Source organism: Paramormyrops kingsleyae, chromosome 7 (assembly GCF_048594095.1).
Source record: "Paramormyrops kingsleyae isolate MSU_618 chromosome 7, PKINGS_0.4, whole genome shotgun sequence".
Taxonomy (NCBI): domain Eukaryota; kingdom Metazoa; phylum Chordata; class Actinopteri; order Osteoglossiformes; family Mormyridae; genus Paramormyrops; species Paramormyrops kingsleyae.
The window spans coordinates 19,987,637-20,011,232 of NC_132803.1; the positions used below are offsets into that span (position 1 = coordinate 19,987,637).

The 23,596-nt window shown below is 37.4% G+C and overlaps 1 protein-coding gene across 2 annotated transcripts in view; it reads left to right on the top strand.

The window, feature by feature from the left end:
• The window catches only part of LOC111833445 (electrogenic sodium bicarbonate cotransporter 1-like), a 47,123-nt gene extending 25,052 nt beyond the window's left edge, over positions 1 to 22,071 (top strand). For both annotated transcript variants that reach the window (XM_072714467.1, XM_072714466.1), the window contains exons 7-26: positions 3,497 to 3,573; positions 6,067 to 6,224; positions 6,933 to 7,020; positions 8,510 to 8,664; positions 9,305 to 9,421; positions 9,873 to 10,047; positions 10,899 to 11,032; positions 11,941 to 12,212; positions 12,930 to 12,985; positions 14,813 to 14,998; positions 15,550 to 15,663; positions 16,217 to 16,378; positions 16,669 to 16,847; positions 17,331 to 17,403; positions 18,076 to 18,144; positions 18,272 to 18,445; positions 18,589 to 18,744; positions 18,976 to 19,069; positions 19,411 to 19,490; positions 20,451 to 22,071. In XM_072714467.1, coding sequence (XP_072570568.1) covers positions 3,497 to 3,573; positions 6,067 to 6,224; positions 6,933 to 7,020; positions 8,510 to 8,664; positions 9,305 to 9,421; positions 9,873 to 10,047; positions 10,899 to 11,032; positions 11,941 to 12,212; positions 12,930 to 12,985; positions 14,813 to 14,998; positions 15,550 to 15,663; positions 16,217 to 16,378; positions 16,669 to 16,847; positions 17,331 to 17,403; positions 18,076 to 18,144; positions 18,272 to 18,445; positions 18,589 to 18,744; positions 18,976 to 19,069; positions 19,411 to 19,454 — 2,483 coding nt within the window. In that variant the 3' untranslated portion in view covers positions 19,455 to 19,490; positions 20,451 to 22,071. The remainder of the gene's footprint in view (positions 1 to 3,496; positions 3,574 to 6,066; positions 6,225 to 6,932; positions 7,021 to 8,509; positions 8,665 to 9,304; positions 9,422 to 9,872; positions 10,048 to 10,898; positions 11,033 to 11,940; positions 12,213 to 12,929; positions 12,986 to 14,812; positions 14,999 to 15,549; positions 15,664 to 16,216; positions 16,379 to 16,668; positions 16,848 to 17,330; positions 17,404 to 18,075; positions 18,145 to 18,271; positions 18,446 to 18,588; positions 18,745 to 18,975; positions 19,070 to 19,410; positions 19,491 to 20,450) is intronic.
• Positions 22,072 to 23,596: the final 1,525 nt, after the last annotated feature.

A 23,596-nucleotide genomic window follows, 5' to 3' on the forward strand; every position in this document is an offset into this window, starting at 1 on the left:
TAAAAGGCCAGATGAAGATGTGTTACTACTAGCACCACCAATTAGTTGGAGGATTTATTGCTTGCCGGAGTTCAGTTTGACACTTTCCCACGCATTTGTTCAAAAGAATTTAGATTTTTTTTTTTATAAAGGAAATCGTATACCTTTCCTTTGATAGAATGTCCCCAGTCCTTCAAGTTGGGTTTGGGTTAGACTAATATGTGCATAAACTTTGTGGAACAATACTGTTCTTCCTGACAAAGTTGACTCGCAGTCCACATGGGCAAATGCCAGTGTTGCTAGGTGGTTTCTTTTATTCTCATCAGTGATAAAATGTGACGTGATACCGCTGCTTATTGAAAGTTGCCAGTTTTATTCATTGTTTGTTGAAAAGGACATGGCTGAAGTACATAATGCCCAGGATCACCTGTAGGCACAATTTTTTTTATGTTTGTATGTGAAGCACGTCCCCCAAGACTGGACTTGATACTGCTGTCCTGTGTAATTAGGGGATACCATGTGACAATCGTCTTTCTTTCCTGAGGGATACGATAATATGCAATATGCCATATTTGGTGACCATGTATTGAAATATCACATGTTTATGATGGCAGAAAGGGATTTTATTATGGGTGACTACACTAACTTGAATAGCAATTTCCAAACTGTCGAAGCTCACCTTTTGACCATCTAAAGAAAGCTTAAAAAGTAAGAATATTCCTGTAATTCTTTATGCACCAAAAGCCATTTTAGTGTTAATTATAATGGCTCTCTCTCTGCTTTGTGCTAGTCTCTCTACTGTAGCATTGGTGCCTTGTCAACTTTCATTCTCTTTACTTTTTTTTTTTTTCTGCCTTTTTTTTTTTTTTGACCTGGTCTGCAACCTTCTCCTTCAGCTGAAGCATTTAACCCAGTTCAATACCCTGTGCCATGCCTAACATCCAGGGACACATCTGAGTCACAGGTCCACAGGAGTATGAGCATGGAACGGCTCCTTAAGTGTCCTGAAAGCAAAGCAGAGTATTTTAGCCTCCTGGCTAGAAATAGCGTCATTTTGTGGTGCTTTTGTGTAATATGCTAAACTTTAAAACAGAGGCACTGAACATGGTGAATGTGTAAACGTGGTGTATACACTGCGATACCAGTTCAGCTTCATTATCATACCTTTAATGTGAATAAAAGTGATGATACCTACATTTATTTAATGCTAGCTGAATTTCCAGACCGCACTGAGTTGTAGGAAGCAGTGGTTTAGTCCTCCCTGTTAATGTATTTTTATTATCCTTCCCCCAGTGTTCTGTTTCTTTTAAGTGGTTAAGGAAATTATGATTTTTTTTTTCTTTCAGCAATTATTCTGTAAAGATGTGCCCCTAGGCAGGTTTTACATGATACATGGTACGTGATATAGGTGTGTTCATTGTAATAAAATTGGTCATTTTATTTGGGAAAATTTTGGACACGAAAAATGTCTAGCATTTGGTCTTCATATCTAAATGTATTAATTGTTCAAAGACTAATAACAGTGAAATTGTAAGTCAGGAAATTTACGGAATTCTAGAAAACAGATAAAGGCAGAAGTAGGAATATGGTCACAGAAATATTGCTTTCCTGCGCAGTACTTTGCAGTACAGGCTTACATGGACTGTAACTATATTGAAATTTGTCCATCTGTTATCACCTTGTTGCTACTGAACGTAATTTTGTTTCCAGTCAGAATTACACTTCGGTTAAGTGATGATTAAGCTGGATGTTTATATAATGTGTTCCTTAATTAGGCATTAGCGTGGTTGGAAAAAAAAGTACAGGCTTTTTCAGACATTAAAGGAAGTGCATTGCATCATTACATATAATGTTTCAGTCCTTCATTAAAGTGTTTTCAAACTCATTAACAATTCAGTCTTGCTTAACATTGACCTGTCTCTGTAAGCAAGTATACTTATGATAAATTGAACTAGCCTCTTAAAATAAATGTAGAACATATTTACTCCAGCAAAAGAGATTTTGCTTGTGGATGCAACAGATTTTACCTGAAGTATACTTGACTGAAGTCAAATGACTACCCAGGAATAGCTCAGTCGACACAATTTGACACCTTATGATTAAGACTTTTTGGGTTGGCTGTTGGATAGTAATAATTGACAGAGTTTCTAGGTAAACATAATGAAGCATCTTGGATCACATTGCAGTTTGTTGAGGTTCTTGGATCTCTGACATGACAACGGAAAAAGAAAAGAAATTACTTTGTACAAGTGACAGTGCAGTTGTCAGCAAGACGATTAAAGCAAGCATGAACAAGGAGCAGCTTAGAATGAGATGTCGTGATATGGGAATTTTGAGGACAAGATCAGCTGTGAAGCATAGAAAAACCATTGAGACAAGAAAAATACAGGATGAAGTCTTGGACGCTGTTTATAGTAATTTTAAATTGGATTACCTTGGATTTAACCATAGTATTTGTGGTGGCCTGAGAATGACCATTCTATTCCCCACAAACTTCTGTGGCATTTACAGTGATTTTGATGATGGGGATGAATCTGAGTAATTGCAGACCATATAAACATCTTCCGTGTGTGTGTGTGTGTGTGTGTGTGTGTGTGTGTGTGTGTGTGTGTGTGTGTGTGTGTGTGTGTGTTCCAAAATAAGTACATACATACATTCACACATGCTACGTCCAAAGTATGAGGTCAGCAGAATTCCCATCGACCTACCATATGCATGTACAGCAAAGACATTTACTTAAGAAATTAATTTTTGAGAGATTATGAACCAATAAGGAGTTCACTGAATTACTCCTTATAAATACTGGCATTATATGCCATATTTCAGCTGACAGGCCTAAGAAAATTTACTGGAGGGAACTGTGAGAGGAAGGACTCAAGCATGAGCAATGTTGTCTGCAGCCAACCACAGCAGACTGGAGATTTCCGGTCAACGCATCAGTTGTATCTTAACAGGAACAGAGCTTTTGAGAGTTTATAAAGAGTGATTATAACAGTGGGAGTATGAAGCAGCTATTGATTTTTTTCTGCACACAACTCTACTTTTTATTGCTTATTCAGGGTTCTTATAAAGAGCTTAGTGTAATAATGGTAGGTTTCTTCTATCTCCGTTACCCTCGGAAATTGCAGACCTTTTCTGGTGAGGGGAGAAATGAGGTGTTGAAACCCATGGTGGGTGGAATTACTGTGACCTGCCAATCACTGCCAAGCTTGGAAAGTGAACTACTGGCTAGAGTTTTAATCTGGTGTTACTGGTCTTTTGAGGTTTAATGATTAATTTCACCGATCACTGTTTTATGTATAGATTTCGGTAGATATTATAGACAGGCTGAGACCAGATATCACATGACAGTGCTTGTTCCACATCCATATACCTGATATGTGGGTTTTTTCTTTGTCTTAGGTCCACATGTTCTACTTTTCCACTAATTTCTAATAGTAACCAGACTCCCTTCTTTCGTGAGAAATTGCTTAATATTTGAATTGCGCTTAGGAATTTTTGATGAATCTTTTTACAGGTAGCCCAATGACTTCACATCGAAACCTGACATCCAACAGCCTGAATGACTTCTCTGACAAACCTGAAAAAGATCAGGTTAGTTACATTTTTATTCCAGTGTCCCTATACTGTTTCCTTGTAGATATCAGGGTACTGATGACTGAAGAAATAATAATATGTGCTAGAACTGATTTATTTTGGTTTTGCTAGATTTCATTCATTGTTGTACTTCCAGTATAAATATCAAAGCTGTAAATATGTATTTTATTTTATAAAGTAGTATTATTTTTAAGGACAATGTACACTCTCCTTTGTAACTGGTATTTTGGGATTATGTACGTGAGCAGGCCTTTGAAAGGAGATGAAATTGAGTGATTGGCATAAAACAAGATGAAAAACAGAAGTGTTACTTATATGAGGGGCACTCCAAGTTCTCTCGCCCACTTTACAGTGTCAGACATATGCTAGTATGTGGGAGGGTGGGGGTGAAACTGTCACTCAAGATAAAGCTCGGTACAAGTTGAACTGTTAACTTTATGACATCTGTACTGGCCGCTAGATACTTCAGTGACCGACTTACTGGAACTGTGTGGGTGTGTGTCTTACCTTGACCCTCTACGTCACAGGGTTGTTGAAAGAGAATGATACAATTCACCCTTTATCTCTTTATTCCTCAGCCAATGTACTTTAAACACTTTGCCCTCTACTCTGCTGTTTAAACTAGTAATTTAGTAATTTGTTGGGGGGGGGGGAACTTCAGCTCTTCCACAAATGAACAGCAGAACAGAATACTGATACAATTTATAAATTTATAAATTCTTTGACCATCTGTTTGTCAGGGTTGTCCAGTTCTGATTCCTGGAGGCCAATTTCACTGCTTGACACACCTACTAAACCTGATAATTAGCTGATTAAGATTTGAACAGGGAACTTTGCAAACTATGTGACATTCTGGCTCTCTGGGACCGGAAATGGGCAACATTGGTTCATGCTGAGGTGTGTTAAATCAGTAATGCATAATGTAGTGTTAATTGAATCAGAAAATTACTCTAAAGCAGTGAAATGTCTGTTTAATGTGGCTTGGAAGTAGGTCTCTGTGTTCCTTCTTTCTTATAATTACTGTGCTGACCACATTCTAGCTATAAGTTTAAACCACAAGTTCTTAGATACACTGGACCATGTATAAGTGAAGCCAAAATTAAATGTCTTGTGTAACCCATGAATCAAAACAATATTTAATAGCAGATTCACACATTGAAGACTGCAGTTTGTTTAAAAGGGTAAACATCCTTAACCACCAGCCTAAACCATGTAATCAGCTTTTTTTTCTAGCCATAATTTAACCCTCTGTCTGCTATTCTATTGAAAGGTTTACACAGTGTGAAATGTGTTATTTGACAGATATTCTTGGGAGTTTATTTGCTGGTTTTGATGGTAATTCTTTTACTACTCGACTGAAAGTTATTTGTCCCAGATGGGAAACAATCCTCCTTTATCATATAGATAATTCTGTAATTTTCTATTCTTATCTGTGTTTATCGCATGAGTGTTTTAAGTAAGTCTCTTTGGATGAAAATGTTAAGTTTTAATTTTTAATCCTCATGATGATATGAATCATAATCCTGCGATGAATGTGCAGTCAGGTTTTTTGGATACGTTTCCTGTCGTCCCCTCATATCTTTCTTTGTCATATTAATCGGTCTCATTTGAAAGCTCGTGTTTTTACTGGCTATGGGATTTCGTTAAGTTGTCAGTGGGGTTGCAAGCAGCCATCTGTTAATGGAAAGTCTATGAGGTATTAAATCCATTTAATCCCATATTTATGATACCTAAGATTGCCAAACTTATCTGAACTTTGTTTTGAGGATAAGGATGTTTGACTATAGATTTATAATATGTTACTCATATTATCCGGTGGCCAAGATGCAGGTTCACCACAATGCCTAGTATGCATGGGTACTTTATGTTTCTGTCACTTATTGTTTGTTTATTCTTTAATGTTGTTGCACTTAAAAGGTATTATTCCCTTGATCGATTTTTGGTGTTAAAAATCTCATGATGACATTTTTAGAAAAAAACGCCTTAAAATGAATACTACTGGAATTCTGTCTGCCTTTTCAGAGATTAGAAAACGGTACTGCTGACATGATTTATATGCTTGGTTGAACTTATAATCAGGGTGTTATTTTCAGTATCAGTGTTGTTTCTAGGAAACGGCTCTAATCTGTCTTGGCAGATGAATAGGTAAAAGTGTTTGGACTCAAGGTTCTGTAATAAGGTTGCCACTGGTTTTATTTTCATTTAAGGGCAAGTTTATAACTCTTGAGGGACAAAGAATAAGAACCAATAATGGGTGCTACAAACCCCTTTCTCTAAGCACCATCAGTCTTCATACACATTATGGGAACATTGATAGTGTGTTTTTCTTTCTTTCTTTCTTTCCCATTTTTTTTTTTTTTGTTCCACTAAATGGGAACTATAAATTCTTGCTTTTGACCAAGTAACTTAATGTTGTATGTCAGCTTAGATTTGTAGTTTGTAAATCTATTTGCCCTTGCTCTCTTCATCGCTTTTCTTTTGTGTCTTAAGCTGAAGAACAAATTCATGAAAAAGTTGCCTCGTGATGCAGAGGCCTCCAATGTCCTGGTGGGGGAGGTCGATTTCTTGGACAGCCCTTTTGTTGCTTTTGTTCGCCTGCAACATGCTGTTATGTTGGGAGCTCTGACTGAAGTTCCAGTACCAACGAGGTATGGCTCTCTCTCTCACACTCACACTCTCTCACACACACACACACACACACACACACACACACACACACACACACACACACACAGACAGACTTGTACACATATCTTTGTGGGGACTCTCCATTCATTTATATGGCCAAGACCCTAATCCCAACATGATGACCTTAACCCCTACCCATCCCTAACCTTAATCATAAGTAACCAAACAAAATACTTTTGGTATTTTTATTTTTTGATTGCATTCACAGGTTTTTATGAAATTGAATTTCCCTTTGTGGGGACCGAAAAAATGGTTCACATAACATCAAAATAACAGATTTATATCACATTGTGGGGACATTTGGTCCCCAAATTGTAATGTATATCTGACAAACACACATACATGCCAAAAACCAATATTTTTTAATATGCTTCGTTTAAAATTACCAAGGATTTTTTTTTTCTGAAGGGCATAAAGCTACAATTTAGAATTTGGTGATCAGTGGTCACTGTTGACACACCACAGCACACAGTGCACAACAACGAAAAGTGTCCTCCTTCATTTAACCCATACGTGACAAATTTGTGATACATCACTTATGTTTTGTAAAATGATATGAAGGGCTCTGTGGGGGCTTCTTTTATATAGCTGATTGATATATTAAAATCTGAATCTATTCAGATTATTATACTTTTTTTCTGCACAAGTAAACTGCTTGTATTTATTAGGTTCCTCTTTATCCTGCTGGGACCCAAAGGCAAAGCCAAGTCCTACCATGAAATAGGAAGAGCGATAGCCACGCTTATGTCTGATGAAGTAAGGATCTTAGTTACTTTGTCTATGCATTTATTGTATGATACAGACTAATCTCTCTCTCTCTCTCTCTCTCTCTCTCCTATATATACCTATATATATATATATATATATATATATATATATATATATAGGTAGCCATATATAAGTAAGTAATACTTTGCATTGACTGCACCTTCATGCATTCATCAGCATGTATATCTTAACATGTCTTAAAGCAGTGCATTCATAATGCCTTCAATGACAGCTGTAATATACATTAATAACAAATATTATAATTGTATAATGTTTGTTATTAACGTATACTGCAGCTGTTAAGGTATGTAAGACGTTATGGTATACTTACATGCTGCTTATGAATGCATTATGAAGGTGCAATTAATGTAAAGCATTACCTCATTATGTACTTAAAATGTAATCTTCCAAATGTTGCATGTGTCTGTTGGGGAAGTATATTGAAATGGTAGCACAAGACATTCTGCGTAATTGGGAACTGGGGACTGAGGAATGTGGCCCTCAGGCTGTACTCAAACTACTCAACTCCACAGTCTGTATAAAGTTCAATATCAACATTTTTTTTAAATGTTCATTCATGTTTTTAAAAACGATAAAACCAGATGCACAAGCATAGCCATGACACCTCAACGTGCTAACCCGCTGAGCGTTACCTTACATAAGTACGCAGAATAATGCTGGACGACTCCACAGACTCATTTCTTTGGGGTAAATCTTACAATGCACTGCAGAGAAACAGGTATGTGTGTGTGACGTCCATTTGTGGTCACCGTTTGATAACTGGGCACTGCACACAAGGTTAAACATTTCTGCTTCCTCTTTGCTAATGAAACACACAAATCAACTGACATTGAAAGGGTAATGTTAATTTTGTTTAATTTTCATTTGAAGTGTAAGCAAAGAGCAAGTCATTTCAGTCTCATCCTCTTCAGAAGCTCAACCGGCCCCCCCCACCAGTTATCTCCTTTCCTCATGTTATACTGTTTACAAACAGTGACTCTGCAAGCGTCTCTATTTTCCTAGCTTTAGCTCGATTACGCCTGTCTCCGTGTCTTTCCACGCATTTATTTACGCCATGGAAACAGAACCACGTTATCGCTGCTGTCACTCTGAAGATTTAAACCAAACATGATCATTAATTCCCTTTTCACTAGTATAGTGTAGTATATCCAGCAGAAATGTAGCAGTAAAAAAAGCGAAGGCACATAAAACAGGATCTTCTGTTTTGTAGAAAATTTGTAGTTTCCAAGGAAAATCATAAAGACAATATTGATTGTATATTTTCATTGACAGTTACGTTTTTTCTTGTCAGCTTTTAACTAATTCTGTTTGATTGCTTTACCATAAAGCATTATGTACAGTATACGCAATGTGATGTCGTCATACGAGCTTGTTTAGTAGTACTGTCCCTACATTCGGGAAGGAGTAATTGTGCAAGTGATATGTCTGTTTAACTTGTAGCTGTTATTGTACACAGATCTTCCATGATATTGCGTACAAGGCCAAGGATAGACAAGACCTCCTGGCTGGCATTGAAGAGTTTCTGGATGAGGTCATTGTTCTGCCTCCTGGTGAATGGGACCCTGAAATCCGAATAGAGCCACCAAAGTCTCTTCCATCTTCAGACAAACGGTAGGAGGTGTTGAGGTGTTAGCTTTTCCTATCTCTAGAACAGTGTTTATTTTAGTACAAGTTATCAATAAAGGGTAGAGTATGTCTAGAGTATGTGTCATCTGCTGAGGTTTTATTTATTTAAACTTAAGTTTACCATAGGCTATGATCTTTATCTCATTACAGAACAGTTCATATACAGTTCAGATGTTATGGAAAATCTTCAGCAGTCCAGCATTTACTGCAGTATATGATATACTGTAGACCTCTTTAGATAGTCACAGTGGGAAATTTGACCTTCATCTGAAATGGAGTATTTTAGTAATAAATGTATCATCTGCTTGTATTGACTTCTTGTTTGGAAGTTTCAATGGAAAATACAAAATCCCACGTAAAGGTGTGACTTCATTCATGGCACATGATGAGGTTATTAACCTGAATTCAGGTTAATACTCCTAGTCTTGTATTTTTCTCTACTGCTTGATTTTCTGTCCTTTGGTTGGACTTAATCACTGCAAATAGCTCAGGACATTTTAGGAACTGTATGTTTGGGGTTTGTGCCATGCATTAACCACAGAACTTGAAACGTTTTAAATATTTATGCAACATTAATGGAAACTTCTGGTTTAATAAAAGAAAAACAACTGTTTGCTTCGGGTAGGAAGAACATGTACGCAGGTGGTGATAACATGCAGATGAATGGTGACACCCCCCATGAAGGGGGACATGGAGGCAGTGGGGGCCACCACGAATCTGACGAGCTTAAGTTTACAGGAAGGTAAGGTGATGATTCACATCAGCTACCATGGCACACGTAGTTATTATGTATCTAAACCAAAATGTAGGTTTAATGGACAGTTATTCTGTAAACCATTACATCCTGTAGCAAGTCCTGGAAGGTGAAATAAACCCAAACCGCTCACAAGCCATTACTGGGACTTCTGTGGCCTGTGTGCTTAGCAGCTGCAGTATTAATACAGTATTAAAACATGATGTCCCTTAAAAAGATGGGCCAGTGTGTGGCTAAGCAGGTCAGAATGCCTTAACGTGATCAGAAGGTCACCGGTTCAAATCCCATGCTCAGCATTATTACAGAGTTATTTCACCATAGGGCTCTTATCCCCTAGATGCTCCTAAATAAGTTAAACATAAAATGTCACCTGATAGTGTGTTTAGTACGTAGGTTTGTTGGAGCACTCAGCTTAAAAGTACATGTACTACATCATCAGGTTTTGTGGTGGCCTTATACTTGACATCAAGAGGAAAGTGCCCTTCTTCGCCAGTGACTTTTACGATGCGTTACACATCCAGTCTCTGTCTGCGATTCTCTTCATTTACTTGGGAACGGTGACCAATGCCATCACCTTCGGGGGACTGCTAGGGGATGCCACAGAGAACATGCAGGTGAGCTTGAACCTTGCTGCTTTGCTCAAAGATCAACCCTGAGGTTTGAGATGGTCTGATGCAAGTCAGAAGTACTTTAAGATGCAACATTTTAGCTGTTAACATGTTAGCTGTTCACACAAAAGTACAAAGACATACACAAACTCTTTATGTTTAACTGATGTTTTCAGGAATTAGTATCATTGAGTAGACCTGATCTTGTCCAGGCAGCACCAGTAGGTCAGAGTAATTAGCTTCTCATGCCAACAGACCATTGACTGTCTTATGAAATGTTTCTTGGAGCTGTGTTATGCTAAAATTTTAATATTGATATTAATGGTATGCTTTACATTACATATTATGTTTGTGATGTTTTGTTTGTCTTACCCAACGAATATATTATGTACTGATTTAGTAAGATTTTACATAACGCAAAGAAATATAGGTCTGCTTTAAAATGCAGAACTGCACAAGTATGTTTCTTTACCTCAACAGTTTCATCTCTGATTTCTTTTGTTCCACTGGCATATCTTTTAAAGGTTTTTGTGCGAGTGGCCTTGTGTGGTTTTGCATTTGACCTAATCTATTTGAATGTTTGATTTTGGCCACCTTTTGTTTGAGTGGTAAACCTTTTAGAGAAAATAATTTAGATGAAATTAGGTATAATTTCTTGGATTTCAGCGGTATTTGGGCCAACTGTTTTACGCATTGCCCCCCTCCCCCCCGTTCGGCGAGTTCTGCAGCCACCTTCATGGGGCCTTGAATTGCAGTCAAGCCTCTGACATCACTGTGCAGAATTGTGCTTCTTTGTTTGTTGCTTGGGGATGCCTTGAATTTATACCTTTGTTGTTGTGCTCTGTTCTCGTATCCAGGGAGTGCTGGAGAGCTTCCTGGGCACAGCGCTTAGTGGGGCGATGTTCTGTCTGCTGGCCGGTCAGCCCCTCACCATTCTGAGCAGCACTGGTCCTGTGCTGGTGTTTGAGAGACTCCTTTTCAATTTTAGCAAGTGAGTTTTGTCATCCTGCATTTTTGTATATGGGTAAAGAATTGTTTTTTGATTTTTTTATTTTTATTTTTTTTTAAAAAGGTTCATAATTGGACTATATCCACAAATTAATCTGCTGAAGATACAACATCTCAGGAGACCAAAGTCAGCAATGAGATGATTGGGTGTATTATCTTAAAACTTTCTAGAAAGTAAATTTTGTTCTTTAACATTTTCTGTAACTTCTTGTAGTAGTAGATTTTGTAATTGCCCTTGTATTTATCTACAGCTGCTATGCAGACATGTGCTGTTTCTGGAGGGGACAGTCCCCAGGGAGCTTATCAGGTCAAAGTAAAAGGCAATTGACTGGCCAGCTTTTCAGCTTATTTCTGTTGCTGTTGGGAGGTACTGAAGTAAAAGTTCAGTATTCTTACATGCAACCCAAATCATTTTGCCTACATTTTTCAAACCTGTTCAGTATCATTCTGTCACTTTTAAAAATCCGTAAGTTTCAAGTATTTATATTAATAGATCCATAGGTGCTCATCGAGAAGCTGACTGTCCTGTGCCACACTTACACTATTCTTTTAAATGCGTGTCTGGATCGCTCAGTTTGCAGTGAGTTCGCTTTCTCATTGGATACTATGAAGGTCTAATGTTACCTCTCCTTGAACTCACTATGTTCCACTATAAATAATTAACCTTTATTTTAAATCTTGAATATAGAACGGTTGCACCATAGCTTCCAGTTTACTTACAGTGCTAATATTTACTAATGTGTGGTAAATTTCAAGTTTGTAGTCGGCTTGATTGAATGACGTTACACATTTAAATGGCTACAATGCTTCATTTTTACCTCCAGCCTTGCCACAGAATAGCATTTTTCAGTGTGATATTCACACACACATGATATTTTTTTCTCCCCGTAGGGACAACGATTTTGATTATTTAGAGTTCAGGCTATGGATCGGCCTGTGGTCGGGATTCTTCTGCTTGATTCTGGTAGCAACGGATGCCAGCTTCCTGGTGCAGTACTTCACTCGATTCACAGAAGAGGGATTTTCCTCACTCATCAGCTTCATCTTTATCTACGATGCCTTTAAGAAGATGATTAAACTGGCTGATCACAACCCCATTCACAAAGGTTTTACGATGGACTATGTGACTCAGTATGACTGCCGCTGTATACCTCCCACTCTGGGTAAGGGCCAGGTTCTGTAATTTGTATTTCTACTTCCTAGCTTTGATTGTGCTAAAACCATACCAAGAACCCCATAAATCCCAGTAGGTGATGGAGAAAACGCTCAGAAGTATCTACTCCCATCTTCTCAGACTGTCTTTAATGCCCAATACCTATTGAACAGGGTGTTTGTTTGTTTGTTTGTTTGTTTGTTTGTTTGTTTGTTTGTTTGTTTGTTTGTTTGTTTGTTTGTTTTTTCATCTGTCATCTTTGTCCAGGTTTGTCCTGCAGTGAACTTGTGCCATATCCTTCCAATCTGCCCCTTTCTGCTACCCACAAATACAAACATTTCAATACAAATGCTGCCCGAACTTTTCAGTAACCTGGACCTGTGGGTTACTGGTACCCCTGACCCTGCTCAGCATATATATTTACTGTGCAGGTCAAGGAACAGTAGAGTATAATGTGATTCAGGGAAAATGACTTGGATCAAATGGTGCAAGATGCTGCTAACTAAAACTTTACATTTTCCGAAAAAGTCGATGGCCACAAACAAGTAGAAATCATAAAATATTGCTGCGTCTGAGTTTTAAACGATCCAGAACCTTATGGTTGGATTGCTTGCTTTCACATTTGGGCTTTTTTTAGTAATCTATCTAAATAGATATGAATCTCATTCACGTAAGATTGGTAAGTTTTCGATTCTTGAAGAAACACACGAGTTTTTCCTTTCCACAGGGAATGACTCGAGTACCTCTGAAAATGTTATGGATTATATCAACAGCACAAATCTGGTAAGTCACTCCAAATGTTGCCAGCAGTAGTCAATATTGTGGTTTTTCATACTTGGTTCCAGTAGTTATAGGTGTGCTTTATATAATGAAACTTTAAATGGAACAGTTTTTGGGAACACTTAAAGCTGTCATCTGTAATGCATTATAGATACATTCATAATGCATTATTATGGTAAGTATAAGAATTAATAAAACAACTTTTTAGTCATGAGGCATTATAAATAATTGTAATTCTTTATAAGTTCCAATGAAGCTCTCATCTGTAATGCACTATAGATACCTTCATCATGCATTATTATGCTTGGTATCAGAATTAAGGATGCTTCGTACTGCATTGTACTGACGAGTAAGCTGATTCTGATTATAAAGGTAAATGAGAGCTTCATAATGTATTCATAATGCATAATTAACATTTCTATAATGTTATGCCTTTTTATAAATGTCTATAGACATGCTTTATGGATGTATTATGTGTTCAACCTCTTTGTACATGGACAGTTAAGTCCATGGCAAGGGGAAAGGAAAACTATGTAGACTAAATACCCAAATGCCCATGGTAAAAACTGCATTTTGATAATGTCCATTAGAATTTGCCATGATGTTCACCCTGCAGTATGAGAGCAAGCTAATATGTTCCTTTGTATGCATTCATTGTTTTTTGTTACCTGTATTTATTGTCAAAGGTTGAATGTGCCCTGGCTGTGACCCCATTTGTTACAGTAAAAGAATATGCCGTTTAGAAATGTTGAAAAAAGAAAAAAGTTGTCTTTCATATGAACTGCGGTAGCATTGTACTTGGGTCTAAACACAGGCCCTTTCTCAGTTTGAATTAATCTAAATGTAATCCAGTTCTATAACAAAAATAGTTTTTCATGCACCTTCATTATTCTATTCATAAGAAATTGTGTTTCCGGGCTGTGTCTATTGTTTATGGAGGTGGTAATGGCTTGCCTTGCCTTGGCTTGACTTGCCTAAGTGGTGGAAACTAAACACCATGTTATAATTAGGATGCTGGGTCAATAATGATATTGCATTTTCTAATCGGCAGCCTTTCTTTCACAGTTATGAAAATTGGCAGGCTAACTGTCGCCACATTGAATTAGCTCAGCAGACAGACAAGGTCTGCTCAGTGAAATGAATCCTTTCTATGCAGTGGGCCAGTTAAAGTTACAGTGGCACCATCAGAATGACGTGAAAGATATCGTTACCCCAGGAGACTCTCTGTCCTTTCTTTAAACCTTTTATTATTGGGATTTGCCATTTGAAGACTGTTACCTATAGCTCGTTCATTGTATTTAATTCATTTGTACATGGTGTCTATACATATTACATAAATTTACACCAGTGTATATGCATAGGGAATGCTAAATTGCTTTATGCAGAGTGACCTAGTTCATCTTATGAAATGAATACTTGGTCTATAGCAGGACAGTACTTGGTAAGATATCATCCATGGTGCCTGCAAGAACTTCATAAGCTCATGATGTTGGAGAATGCAAAATTAAATGTCTTAATCCAAGTCTGTTGTTCCTCTGTTTTGATTGTAGTTTCTTGATAGCAGAATCTTCTGTAACTGAGTCACCCATGCCTTGATTCACGCTTTATAAAGTTTGATGTATTATTCTCACGTCAGTTGTTGGACCTTTTTTAAGACAAACTGGAATAAAAAAGTTGGTGTAGTTACTATAGTGTTAATATATGAGCATTAATTCTGGTAAAGCTTACATTACAATTTCTGCTTGAAGTGGCATTAAAAAGATCTTAAATTTTTAAAAAAGGATTTCTACAGACCCCCTGTATTCATGGCTTTATGAATCCATGCTGCAGATTCCAAATGCTACGTGGGCATCTCTGAGCAGGGATGAGTGCCTGAAGTACGGTGGCAAGCTGGCGGGTCTGGCTTGTGAGTTTGTCCCTGACATCACTCTGATGTCTTTCATCCTGTTCCTTGGCACCTACTCCTTCACTATGTGTCTGAAGAAGTTCAAGACCAGTCCGTTCTTCCCCACAACTGTAAGTCCTCATGCCAGCTCAGACCTCAATCAGTCACTTCTGTCTTACCTGGGATTCTATCTGTCTCATCTATTGCGTATGAAGCATTAAGTCAACAAAAGCCATGTCTGATGTCTTAACATTAAATTGGTTTTATTTCTCTCCTGGGTTACATCATCCAAGCTTTATTGTAATTTTACTCAGAAAATGAAATCCAGCTAGTCAATTATACAAACATCCTGGGATTTTGCGCTTATTTATAGGTTTACAAATAGATTCAATTTTTGTCAATGGTGTATTTTTTATCTTTAATTCTTCTTGTATTTTGGAACTGTTTCTGTCAGTTTACATTTCCATATTTAATTTTATGTGAAAGGGTTAAATACCGAGGGCTCAGTACTCTTAAAAAGGAAAAAAAGTTGGATGCATGGAAGAACTTTCTTAAACGCTTGCTACTTCATGAATTGTATCCATTGTTTGGGAAATCTGATCATTTCCTACAGAAACCACTGCTTCATAGCATTGATTTTCAAAGTGAATGTGTTCTGTTCTTTTTGTTTTTTACCTTTTAGGTTAGGAAACTCATCAGCGACTTTGCAACAATCTTGGCCATTTTGACTTTCTGTGGTGTAGATGCTGTGGTTGGCGTGAATACACCCAAACTGCTGGTGCCGAGTGAATTTAAGGTAACTTGTGTTACACTTGACTGCATGTGTTGCGTTCATTACACTGCAGGTATGTCTGGCTGAAAGTCACCTGTGTTTCACTGTTGACTTTAGTAATGCAGGATACAAATGTTTCCATGTACTGGTAATTTACAGTGGTCACTTAAATCTGTGGAGGTTTCACATTCCTGTTACTAATTAGACTTTGTTATTGGCATAATTCACTGAGAACGAAATAACCTGAAACTAAGGCACTAATTCTGATTCTATATAATGCTTTAATCTTAATGGGATCTTAATCTTTTCAGGAGGGGGCCTGCTTCAGAGCTGACATCAAATAACATAGTGATTAGCTGAGATTCCGGCAGGGCTGTGTGTTTTGAATACACACGTGCACATGCATATAAACACACACATATATATACATGTATGTTTGTTTTCTTAAGGGAATTGGGGTAGTAATGGTATGAATACATATTTAAATCTTTTTTCCCCTTTGGTCTTCTCGTTTCACGCTGGCCATACAAACATCGGTTCAGTGGCTTGCTGAGCTTTTTCACTTTTTATTCACCAGCCAACAAGCCCATACAGAGGTTGGTTTGTACCCCCATTTGGAGGCAACCCCTGGTGGGTGTACCTGGCGTCGGCTCTCCCTGCCCTCCTGGTCACCATCCTGATCTTCATGGACCAGCAGGTCACAGCGGTCATCGTCAACAGGAAGGAGCACAAGCTAAAGGTTGAGTATCTGGATTGTGCTTTTTGGTGTGTTAAAGTGGCTTGAGCTTTGACAGTTTTGGACAGCATCACTAGTGGCAGTATGAGTTATTGATTCAGTAGTTCATGTGCCTTTTGCAATTAATTTTGAAAGTCACTGGTCATGTGATCCTAGTAAAAAAAAATAATATATATGTTTTTTTTCTAATAAAAAAAAAAAAGCAACATATAAAGTTTTACAAGTCCTTACAAAATTGTACAGATTGTTTTAATTTGTGTCTCCGTGCTCCCCAATACGTTGTGTTAATACAGAAAGGCGCTGGCTACCACCTGGACCTCTTCTGGGTGGCGATTATATTGGTGATCTGCTCCTTCATGGGCCTCCCGTGGTATGTGGCCGCCACGGTCATCTCCATCGCGCACATTGACAGCCTGAAGATGGAGACGGAGACGTCGGCACCGGGTGAGCAGCCCAAGTTCCTGGGCGTCAGGTGAGTGCCGCCCGTGCCCTTCTCACCACGGACGTGAGCTACGCCAAAGGTTCACCAGCTGTACGCACAGCCAGCAGAATGAATCTCCACTAGACAAGTTCCCTTCATAATTTGCAAGAAAAATGGATAATGTGATTGTTTCGTGTAATAATTTGGTTTAAAAGTAAAAATATGGAAGCTCTAGATTGAAATATAGAAATGTATAAACTTTAATAATCCCGCAAAGGCAGATTTCCCATTAATTTCATTTTAATTTGTATTACTTTTTAAAATATTTCACTTGAAAATACATGAATGGCATGAGTTAGATTGTGTTGATGTAATATACGGTATTCATTGTAAAACGTTGGGCAGGTTTATAAAATCTCATATGAATCTCAGATTTGCTCCCTTTCACCAGTTTGACCTTAATTATGATAATGATAATGATAATGATGCGGATGAAATAAAGCACATTGTTATAACTACATCTTGGTTTTCTAGGGAGCAAAGACTGACTGGTATCCTTGTCTTTATTCTGACTGGACTCTCTGTGCTCATGGCTCCAATACTTCAGGTACACCGCTGACTCTGCCTTTTCATATATGGTGTCCCTCCCCAGCTTAAATAAGGACAGTGGAAGGATGCACACACATATAGTTAATCATTAAAAATTTATTAGAATTCCTTATTCTTTTTTAACACTATTTAACTGTAACTGTCATCAGAATACACAAGACTAACCATGGTAACTTGCAAAAAAAGACTTGGACTCACGCTGTTAAAAATAATCATTTAAACAAACTACTCACCCACTGCTTTTGCACGTGTTATCTGACCCACCTCCTTAGAAAGCTTCTCTTTAATGAAAGGGTAGGTAAATGCTAAGCAGTGTCTCCTTGTGGTTAGTATAGGCAATAACCAAACTTCATCTAGTCAACATAGTGAATATTGTAGCACCATATCTCATTTGTAAGTCGTCTATGCGGATGGGAGTTTAGCCTGATTATCTAGCATTTTTTATGACTAGTTTGACATTATCTGGCACAGGAGTTGTATTAATAGCTTCTTTGCTTGTGCTTGTTTTAGAGAGTGTGTATGTTTGAGTGTGTATTTTAACAAAAAAATGATAATCCACCAATTTATTTGTCATTTCTCATTTAAGATTTGTCACCAGAAAGTAATAATTCTACCAATGCAATATTTAAGGCAAAATTCTTAAGTTGTTTAATTTTTCTCTGTCCTTCAGTACATTCCCATGCCAGTACTGTACGGAATATTCCTCTACATGGGCGTGGCATCGCTCAGTGGTGTGCAGGTGAGTTTGTCACTTTTCTTTGTAGCCAAGAAGGAAGGGGTTGCAAAGTAGGATTTGAAAGTGGTCACATATTGGTTAACAGTCATAACAGGTTCACTAACATTCTGCCTCTGTCTGACTTTTGTAGTTTATGGATCGCCTCAAACTGCTGTTCATGCCTGCCAAACATCAGCCAGACTTGATCTACCTTCGACATGTACCTCTTCGCAGGATCCATCTTTTCACCTTCATCCAAGTACTCTGTTTGGCACTCCTGTGGATCCTTAAGTCTACGGTGGCTGCAATAGTCTTCCCAGTCATGGTTGGTCCAAAGCTGCGCTTTGATACCATGTTACCATGACCGTAGAATGACTGATGCTGATGTGCATCTAGTGACGTTGAGCATCTCTTTTTGTGATGAGTAGACATCGTCTGTTGAGTAATGGCTTGAGCGTTCCTTTGCAGATCCTGGCACTGGTCGCAGTGAGGAAGGCCATGGACTACATCTTCTCTCAGCATGACCTCAGCTACTTGGATGATGTCATTCCTGAAAAAGACAAGAAAAAGAAGGAAGATGAGAAAAAGAAGAAGAAAGATAGTATAGACAGTGATGCTGATGATGTAAGTATGGTATTGCATGATTAGTATAAAATATGGTTTTATGTTGTAAATCCTAATATGAATAAGTCAGTTTCTTTTTCCTTGTGCATAGGAATCAGCTTTTTGAACCTGATGTCCTTTTTTTGTAGAATCCAGAAGTGATTCAGGGCTTTTTAAATGTGCATTATATTCTATAAGCTGTTGATATAGACTTCAGCCACCTCTTAACCCTTTTTCACTCCTCCTTCACAGTCTGACTTCCCTTATCGGGAGACGCTGCCGGGCATTAAAATATCCATGGATATCCTGGAGCAGGAGCCCTTTTTGAGCGACAAACGTCCCGTCAGTAAGTAGAGCCATTCAGTAACCGTCTGAAATTATGGAACAGGAGCTCATTCTGAACTGGTGCTCTTCGAAACTGACAGAGCTCCTTAATTTGCCAATAACTTTCCTGACCGTTGCTTTCATAGTCACACACAACTTGAATCCAAATTGCACAAGAAGCATTAGTTTAACCGTGTGAAGTAGATATTGACCTCTTTCTGCCAGTGGAAATTTATGAGTTGTTATATGACATCTTATTGAACATGTATCTCCAAAAATGGTAAACACAGGGTTTAGGAGGGTGAGTGTGAACATGGATCCTTGCTTGTGGTAATCAGAAGTGGTATGCATGTCCTTCCATAGGAGAAAAGTCCTCCACTTACCTTGACCCACACTCCGCATGCTGAGTGGCTGAACTATATCCGGGCCAGTTTGGTGGTGAGGTAAGCTTACAGCTCGCTTTCTTAAACTGATTCCCAATGTATTATTTAAATAGTTTGGTTAATGGATTTTTCTAAGCCTAATAATGAGCAACCAAAAGACAAATTATTATTTTTTTAAATAGAGCCCCTCCTGTAGTGCATCGAGTAATGATTTGCTCACACAGCTTTCTGTCTTAACATCATTATGGATTGATATGCGTTATACACATATTGGCCTCTGATATACAAGTGAAATCTACTTGAAATGCAATGTTGCTTTCAAACCAAAAATGATAATCCACCGATTTATTTGCCATTTCTCATTTAAGATTTGTCACCAGAAAGTAATAATTCTACCAATGCAATATTTAAGGCAAAATTCTTCAGTTGTTTAATATTTTAACCACCTGGAATGTCTTTCCAAGTCTGCTAGTGTTAGCTTTCATGTTATCATGTAACCTGTAAGTTAGTTAGTGCGGTTTATTGACCAACTTAATGAACCATGTAAGCGTGAATCAGGTGATCTTTAATGTTCTTGGTTTTATGTTTTCGTTGCATGTTTAAAGGTCACTACATCATCATTAGTCTGGAGCAAAGTGTTACAAACCTAAATGGTCCAGTAATGGGATTTTAATGTAACAATTCCCTTTTTTTGACGCGGGATGGTGAGGGAGTCAGAAATTATTCCTAACATTTTAAGATTGTTAAAGAACTGTGTCATGACAGAGATGCTTGTGGTAGTTTACCTACCACTTTTTCACCTAAGCCAACATGCTTTGCATCTTGAATGTATTAAATTCAACCGAACTTTACAATTGATATGGACTGTTAGTTGACATTTATTTACACAATTTTTTGCCTGCAAAATGCTGAACGAATTAGATTTTCTCTTAAGATTGGTAAAGCAGCAGGTTTCAGTGTCATTTATGTGAATGTGACTTGGGATAAATGAGTACTATGTCCTTTTTTTTTGGTCTTTAGGGGGGGAAAACGGTGCCTCAGAGGAGAACCTTGAAGACTAAGGCAAGGGGTCCTTTTTGGAGAACCATGCCCAAGGTCTTTCGAGCTAATTTTGCGAATTCCTTTTAATGACACATTTCCATAGTGGGAAAAAAAGAAAATAAATTCCTTAATTAGGGTGAGAGTTGAGGAAGGGTTGTTTAAAAAAAAATGTTTGGTCAAACTTGAAGGATCCTTTCTGCTCCTCTTTTCCTTGAAAAGAATGAATGTATCGTCAACTAAACGAAAACATTCAGATATGCCTGGTTTTTATTTAACAGCAGATGCCATAGTTGACGTACAAAGAAACCTTTTAAATGTGAAAAAAAAAAACTGTTTGTCCCCTCTGCCGAACATTTCGAAAACTGCCGTTCAGTACACATATCATCCTTTACTATGCAAAACCTCCCTGTGTCTTCTGATGAACATATTAAAACAATAGAATTATGGGATATCCTTTTTTGTGGGCCTTATCTGAACTTCTTAATTTTCTGAAAGAACTAATCAACTTTTCCAGTAGTAGGAGAAAATATTTTTATAGTTCTACCTCTGTTTGTCATTTTGTTTTGATTTGTAATGACTACATCATATGATTTTAATATTTCAGACCTTCACCTTCTGTGATGTCCTATGACTTTGTACGAATCTAAAAATTGCTATGGAGATGCACATAAGTAACAGAGAATGTGATAATGTTAAATGTGTTCACACAAGATTATGATTTTACAGTTTGTGTAGGTACGTTAAGTTTTAAAATGGTGATTAAGTTAATATAATGTAATTTTAAATGGACTGGCATGATCTGTATACTTTTGTTTCTCATGAATTTATCACTGTATTCTGGATTAATAACACCAGCAGTTATACAACTGTTATTTATGCCCCAAACTGTCTTTAACTCGCTGAAAGAATGAATGCTTGGTCTATACCCAGAAATACAATGGTCTGTATGTGTTTGGTATGTTTAACAAAAAACAATATTAATATATTAACACATTATTATAAAATGTCTTATTCTAAAAGGTTGGTGTTTTCCAAACCCAGAAATACAATGGTCTGTATATGTTTGGTATCTCTGTAACAAAAAAATAATATAATACATTATTATAAAATGTCGCATTCTGAAAGGTTTTAGAACAAAGGATAGCATGTTATGCAGAATATTTTCTTTAAAAATCTAATGGACGCATTATACTGTAGATATCACAGGCAAGAGTTTACTTGATGTACCATTTTGGTAAGAGTTTTAATTTTGATTAATAATTCCAAGGATTTATTAAGTCTTCCACTACTGAATTTGTTCATCTCTGAACAAAATCAATCGTTTGTTTGTCTTAATATACAATGCTTGAGTTATGGGGTTTCTTGTTTTTGATCATGTTTTGTTTTTATTTTTTATTTTTCCAAACCAATGTAGGTTTTCACCAGTATGCACACTATATTAGAAAAGTAAATGCAATAATGGTTAAAGACCTTATGCCATTTAAGTCATTTGTTGCTGTTTTGAATAAAAGATTAAAGTGATTTTTTAAAAAAATTTATATAATATGAATAGAATTTGTATTTTTCAGAAAATGTATATTAAATAAACTCGTAAAGCTTCTCTTTATTTGTGTCATTCTCTGAAGATGGATTTATTCTAGTTCACAGCTCCATAAAAAGAAATGGAATGTAATTGCTGTAAAACTATTAACATCCGCTTGCAACCATTTATCAATTTTCCACAACTGCTTTTACTCTTAAGCTCCTTATTCCTTGGATCCTTTCTGGATGGGACTATGGGAAGCCATGGGAAGCTTGCACATACTACTGGTGGTTCAGCTCCAGCAGAACGCTGTGTCTTTGTGTGGGAGATTCTGCGCGCACAAACACAGGGAGAACATGCTCCACACACACAGAGAAGGGTCAGATCCAAGCCCACAGCCCCTAGAGGTGTGCCAAGGGCCCTGCTGAGCTCCATGCCACTTGAGTGTAAAATTACTCTTAAGAAATTAAATATCATTAACCTCCCGTGTCACTTCTTCATTGATCTTGAGAAAGTCCCATGTTACTAGTTGTTTATGGAGGGGGGGGGGGGTTCTTTTTTTGTTCCATTGCCATATGTGAGAGCACAGCTGATGCCTAATATATAACCCAGTGAGCTCCCACATGGGGAGTGTCTTTTCATGGCATTGCTCAGCTGCTTGCCAAGATATTCTAGTTATTACATTAAATACTTTTTTTGTATTTGCTGGCTTTAAGCTTTAAATATGATGATTTGACGTTTTGGTAATTTTATCGCTGGTTAACACGATGCTTCTCTGTCCATTGTTTTTCATTGCACACTAAATAAATCTTAGCAATGAGCTAAACTATGACCTGACTCTCTCCCAAGGGTTCTCTCACATATCAAAACGCCTTCAGTCAGTGCAAAGATTATTGTTGAACAGAGTGAACTCTTTTATGGCATACAGTAGTTTATCTGTACAAGGCCATGTTGTTAGAGAAGATATATTCCAATCCTTTGTATTACTAAGGTCAAATACTTATTTAATGCTAAACAACCTTCACAAATTACAATTTATTTTTGTTTCATACCTTTTAAAAACAATACACTGTAATTGACATTTCCAAAAGTGCACAAATCAAATCATGTGCAACATGAGCAGAACTACAATTTTGTTTACATGTTCCATTTTGTTATCCCAACTGAAATGGCTATAGTTTAGACATGGATGCATCATATATATGATATACATATATTGCACTGGGAAATTCAACTTTGGAAAAGTACCAGTATTCCAAAAGCATTTCACAGAGTATTACCAGAATGTCTTGAGGGTGCTAATCTCCATGAGTCATGAACATATGTTATATGGTACGGGTACTGTAAAGATGTCTGGCTGTTACATTGCAGCAAATTATGCATCTATGGAAAATTTGATTTCTGGTCATAAGAAGTTCAGTTGTATCACAAGATTTTAGAGGTGACCCACCCATTAATCGCTTCAGATTATACTGTCACCTCCAGGCAAAGACAATTAATTGGCAAAAATTAGGCCCGACTTTGATCTTGCAGTTTTCCCACAGCGTTTTCCATAACATCTCTGATTAATGGTTACAGGTGCTCTGTGTGAGAGCCCTGAGAT